At 42.6% G+C, this 5,469-nt stretch overlaps 1 protein-coding gene across 1 annotated transcript in view; it reads left to right on the plus strand.

The window, feature by feature from the left end:
• Positions 1–5,469, plus strand: part of LOC104499048 (protein HIRA) — a 35,009-nt gene that overhangs the window by 18,033 nt on the left and 11,507 nt on the right. The window contains exons 13-16 of the mRNA XM_010142502.1: positions 856–1,083; positions 1,898–1,983; positions 2,569–2,763; positions 4,133–4,300. Of these exons, the coding sequence (XP_010140804.1) occupies positions 856–1,083; positions 1,898–1,983; positions 2,569–2,763; positions 4,133–4,300 (677 nt within the window). The remainder of the gene's footprint in view (positions 1–855; positions 1,084–1,897; positions 1,984–2,568; positions 2,764–4,132; positions 4,301–5,469) is intronic.

Genomic DNA, 5,469 nt, shown 5'->3' on the forward strand with positions numbered 1-5,469 from the left:
AAAGAAAAACAACTAAGTCTTAACGCCCCCTCCCCCTCGCCCCCCCCTGCCAGTCTCAGCTTTACTTCTGAATTCTCTACCTCCAACAGTGCAGGGGGACAGGGAATGGTGGTTGAGGTCAGTTCATCACACAATGTCTCTGCCGCTCCTTTCTCCTCAGGGGGAGGACTCCACAGTCTTGCCCTGCTCCAGCATGGGTCCCTCCCATGAGGGGGCAGTCCCATGGGACTTCTCCAATGGGAGTCCTTCTCTTGGGCTGCAGTTCTTCACAAACTGCTCCAGCATGGGTCCCTTCTGCAGGGTTCAGTCCTTCCAGTGACAGACTGCACCAGCATGGGCTTCCCTTGCAGTCACAGCCTTTGGGCACAGTCACCCGCTCCATTGTGGGGTCCTGCACAGCCTGCAAGTGGGCATCTGCTCCACCACCAACGTCCACAGGCTGCAGGGGGTCAGCCTGCCGTCTCCCCATGGGCTGCAGGGACATCTGTACTCCAGCATGCCTCCCACCCTTCTTCGTCACTGACCTCAGTGTCTGCATAGATTTTTTTTTCTCCCATCCCACTCCTCCCCTTGCTGCAGGTTCTTCACCTCTCAAATACATAATGATAGGGGCACCATTGCTGATTGGCTCCAGCTTGGCCAGAGGCACATCCAACTTGAAGCCAGGGAAGCTTGCAGCAGCCTCTTACAGGAGCCACCCGTGTAGCCCCTCCCCAGTACCCAAACCCCACCACATGGACCCAATACCAGTGTACAAACGATAGAGATAACGTTGGTGTGTTATGGATTCCGCTGCGCTTAGTCACACTGTGAGTTGTAGTCACTCTGTGCATGATACATTTTCAACACCCGCAGAGCAACATTCATCAGTCCACCTATGGTAAAAGCCTCGCTATAATGACGGAAGCTCAGTTGTCTACCACGATTATTGAGAATCCGGAGATGCTCAAGTATCAACAGAGACAGCAGCAGCAGCAGGTGGAGCAGAAGAACGCGTCGGTGAGGGAATCATCTGGGAATGCAGCAGCGGCTCCCAAAGTGGCAAGCATGGTTAATGGGGAGAGTTTGGAGGACATTCGAAAGGTGGGTGTTCTTGGATAGTCCCTTCATAGTGTCAAGTACTAAGCCAATAAATAGCCAATTGCTCATGAGAGAACGAATTTCTGTGAAAAAACAGTGTTGGTATCGCATGGCACCTCTCAAGCTGTGAACGGTCCAGCTGTTATTACTGGGACTTGTTGAAAAGTTAAAATGCTCTTAAGCAGAAGTGTAACTGTGTGGAAGAGGGCTTGTGGGTTTCTCTGATGGATGCTATGTTCTCCGTGTGCAGAAGGGAAACCAAAGGTAGCTGGCAACAGTCAGACTGCAGAACTGTGCTTCGGTTTCTCAGTGAAGGAGGTTGGAAGCATTATTTAATTCTCTCCTAAATGAAGGGCTCAGTGCACACGTGAGAATGTTTCAGACTTGACTTTCTAATGGGGAGAACAGATTACATTCTCCACAAATGCCTTTCCTACAGATGGATAGATCCAGAACTGGAAATGTGTGTGTTTAAATTAAAACTAACGTATGCTATGGTACAGCCTGAGAGCAAGAATCGGAATCACAATTCTGTTGTACGTTGTACTGTTGTGAACTTCCTCTTAAAAAACACCCGCTATTAGTCAAAAAAAAAGTTGTGGTATTAAAATACACTTGAATCAATTTACATTTTTATTAATACTATTTATGGAATAATGGCATGGCTCAGAGACAATGTGGAAAAAAAAAGTGTGTTAGCAGATTTTTAATTGAGGAACATCTTTCATCTAATACGCCTATTCTAGTCCATTGGGGGGAAAAAAGAAAAAAAAAAACCTATTTATCGGAAATTACCATGAAATATATTTCCCAACAGAATCTCTTAAAAAAACAAGTTGAAACACGAACAGCAGATGGTCGGAGAAGGATCACGCCTCTCTGCATAGCTCAGCTGGACACTGGGTATGTTTGGAAGTTGTCTTTAAAATCTTTATTTACCTTTTCATCCTTTTTTTTTTTTTTTTTTTTCTTTAACAAAACCTCAAATTTCGATAGCTCAGCTGGACACTGGGTATGTTTGGAAGTTGTCTTTAAAATCTTTATTTACCTTTTCATCCTTTTTTTTTTTTTTTTTTTCCTCTGAAGCAAGCTCAGAATTCTGATTTATTTTAATCTTCTGGCATCTTAAAGCACTTTCTGGAAATACCTTTTCTGTACTTACGGAATACAGTGTCAACCTATATTCTCTTAGCTGTAAGATCTCACTTCTAGTAGATAAGGCTGGTTCTCACTCTCTGCCATTGTAGATAAGTGAACGGTACTCTAACGTACTGCAGGTCCGTACCTATCGTAATACTGGCGTTAGCATCCTTCGTATGTGAGAATCGACTCTGGAAAGTTAGGTGCTGGTGGGTTAGTTAGGTTGTACATGAGTGTCCACACACGGAAAAGGGAAGAATGGAATAAATAGTTTAGTTAAAACTCTTATTTTTCAATTATTTTTATAGTGTGTTCAAAAAATATTTTTGTTGTTTGTCTCTCTTTTAGGGATTTTTCTACAGCATTTTTCAATAGCATCCCAATATCTGGATCTCTCTCTGGCTCAATGTTGTCTTCTCAAAGTAACCAGCAGCTCATGTCGCTAGAATCTAACGCAGCAAATTCCCTTAACACTTCAAAGCCTTCTGTAGAGCCAACAGCAGCCAGTATAAAACCAACAGATGATGCAGCCAATAAAGATGGGTCAGTATTTGCCGGGGTTTTTTCACTTACATGACTCTGTTTACAGTTCTGTAATCAGGCAATTACAGTGGTTTCCTTACCACAAAACTTCAATAGTCTAACGTTCCTGAAAGCATCGATGTTTTATGAGTATTTGGTTACTTTAAGCAGTGATAAATCGGTAATGACTGAATCCACATGCGTAGCTCTGGGAATGAGCTCCCGTGCGCTGAGGTACACAGCTGGTTGCTCATGCTGTAACAAACTGACGTGTTAGGGATTACTGGGTTGCTATTAGCACGTAGAAGGTTTTCCAGTAGTGAAAGTGATGAAGCCTGTTTTCTATCAAATTCTCTGCTGTGTCCTGTAGATCTCCTCTCTTCAAACATGGTAATACTTCCCTGTCTAACAACCCCGTCAGAGCACAGTGCTGCTGACTTGTCAACGCGCAGCTGCTGATGGGCCAGCGTGTTTTTCACATGCGTTACGGAACAGCTAAGCTCTACGTGCTTTTCCCTCAGCAGCAGCGCTTACTTGGTGGCTTCTCTTCAACGTGTTTGTGTAGCATTTGTAAGAGCACAATGTCACTGGAACCTCTACCGCTCCGACAAATGTAGTGGAAATTGGCCACAGGTCAAAAAAGGAGTGGGTAGCCTATGAGAAGTGATTGATGGATGAAACTACTAAGTCATCTTCTCTTTAGAAACTGGACTTCTAACAGATTTAGTAGCAACATTAGTTATCCTGAAGCCACTTTTTCTTTCAATTTGTTCTCTGAATGAATTGAAAAATCTCCAAAATAAACGACTATTCAAATAACAGATCCTTGGAATGCTTTAGAGTGAGGAAAATGCATTCCTTTGCCTTAGAGTTATGCTTGGAAAGGTCTAATAATTAGTTTGGATTCTTCAACAGAATCAACACGTGGCACAAATTGTTCCAGCCCAAATTATTTGATTGATTAAAAGTGGAATATAATCTTGTAATGGAAAGTATTTGGTAACTTGCACAAGGAGTAAAACCCAGAATCCCAGTCGTCATTTAAAATAGTGATCGTTTCCCTTTGGATACATTAGTACTAGCTGAAAGTATTGTTTCATTCCTGAATTAAAAATACGTAATTAATGAATTGGGGTCTAGGTGTATCTATGCAGTCATGTGAAGCTCGTAGCTTTGAGATATGTCATAAACAGCTTTTGAGAGCAGGCAAAGCTTGCAAAATACTGGTGCATGAAAGGTGAAAAAGCATATTGTAATTCCTGCACGTACTGGAGTGCAAGGTTTTCAGCAGGGTTTCTAGCCAGGACGATGAATGCTAGCTAGTTATGAGCAATGCAGATCACCAATAAATTTTTTTCAATCCTTACTTTCCTGTCTCTCTTATTGACAGTGTAAATGCTACCTCTGCCTCAACTGCTCCTACTGCATCGTCTTCCTCTGTGTTGACGACTCCATCCAAGATTGAACCTATGAAAGCATTTGATTCTAGATTTACAGAACGATCCAAAGCCACCTCAGGGACTGCTGTTTTAACAAACGCAAATCAGGTTGTGGACAGGTAAGACATAGCCTGGGGGGAAATAATGTTAGTAATATAGGGAGTTAAAGCCGCTGATTCTCTGTGGTGTGGGTGTCACAGTGCTGGCACTCGAGAAATCGTCGTGGGCCTCTTCCACAACTGGAAGGAAGGAGACAGCTACAAATGGGTGCATTCTTTGCTGGCATTATCCCTGTGTACATTTGTCTCTGGCATTTGGGATTAAGCAGACTCCTCAAAACACTGAGTTAAAACTATTGTTACAAGAGGCTATGTGTGCCTGTGCCTCCATGTGTGGCTGCGTATAGCTGTGCTCCTTAGAGGACAAAAGGAACATCTCTGTACGAGGGAGAGTTTTGCTTCAAGACAAATCACCACACCTGTCTGCACACAGCCTATTGTCACAACGGCTGCAGCTGCGTTTCGGTTTTATGCCTTGAAGGCATGCAGAGAAGACGCTTTGGTTTTAAAGGTTTTTGGCTCTGGATCCAGATGATTTTTAAAAAAAAAAAGTCTTTGGTTTTGTGACATAGTGTGTTCTGGCTTAATTATTCCTGTTTCACCAAAACAAGCAATAGAAAAAATAGCAGTCTTGAGAAGGAAGTGTGTGGTGCCACAACTTACCAGTAAAATGTGTTTTTTACTAAACGACTTGGTATCTTTATGTCAAAGGGTTTAACCATGTGATACAGAAGAAAGATTTATTGAATTACTCTCAGAATTGTTTCTAGTGCGTCAGTAAAGTATGGGTAAAGGTGTATTGTTTGGCATAATTCAGATTCCAAAGGAAAAAAGGTTTGGATTATGGAGGTGCTCCCAGGAAGCTGAGTGGATGTGGAGTAAGTGGCAAAACATTGTTGTGAGTTAAGGACCAGCTATTGGAGGAAATGGGAAGAATATGATTAAATTTCCTATTTTAAGGTACAATGGTTAACAGAAGAGTTCACAGGGATTTGTACTTTGTTGTCTTCAGTTATATTGTTTTCCTGAAATAGCAAATGGAGCAATAAGGTCATTTGTATGCTTTACTTACAATAGCCAGAACAGAATAGGACAACTTTTGGGGGTGGTCAAGAGAATGACCAATGAATTTCTACATAAGTGAGCAGAAAGCGTCCATTGGAGGGCAAGAGGTGAACTGCTCTAGCTTCTTACAGAGCACGGAATTATTTCTGTCAACCCAGGGAAAG

This window comes from Buceros rhinoceros, unplaced genomic scaffold, assembly GCF_000710305.1.
Source record: "Buceros rhinoceros silvestris isolate BGI_N320 unplaced genomic scaffold, ASM71030v1 scaffold26038, whole genome shotgun sequence".
In the NCBI taxonomy this organism is placed as follows: domain Eukaryota; kingdom Metazoa; phylum Chordata; class Aves; order Bucerotiformes; family Bucerotidae; genus Buceros; species Buceros rhinoceros.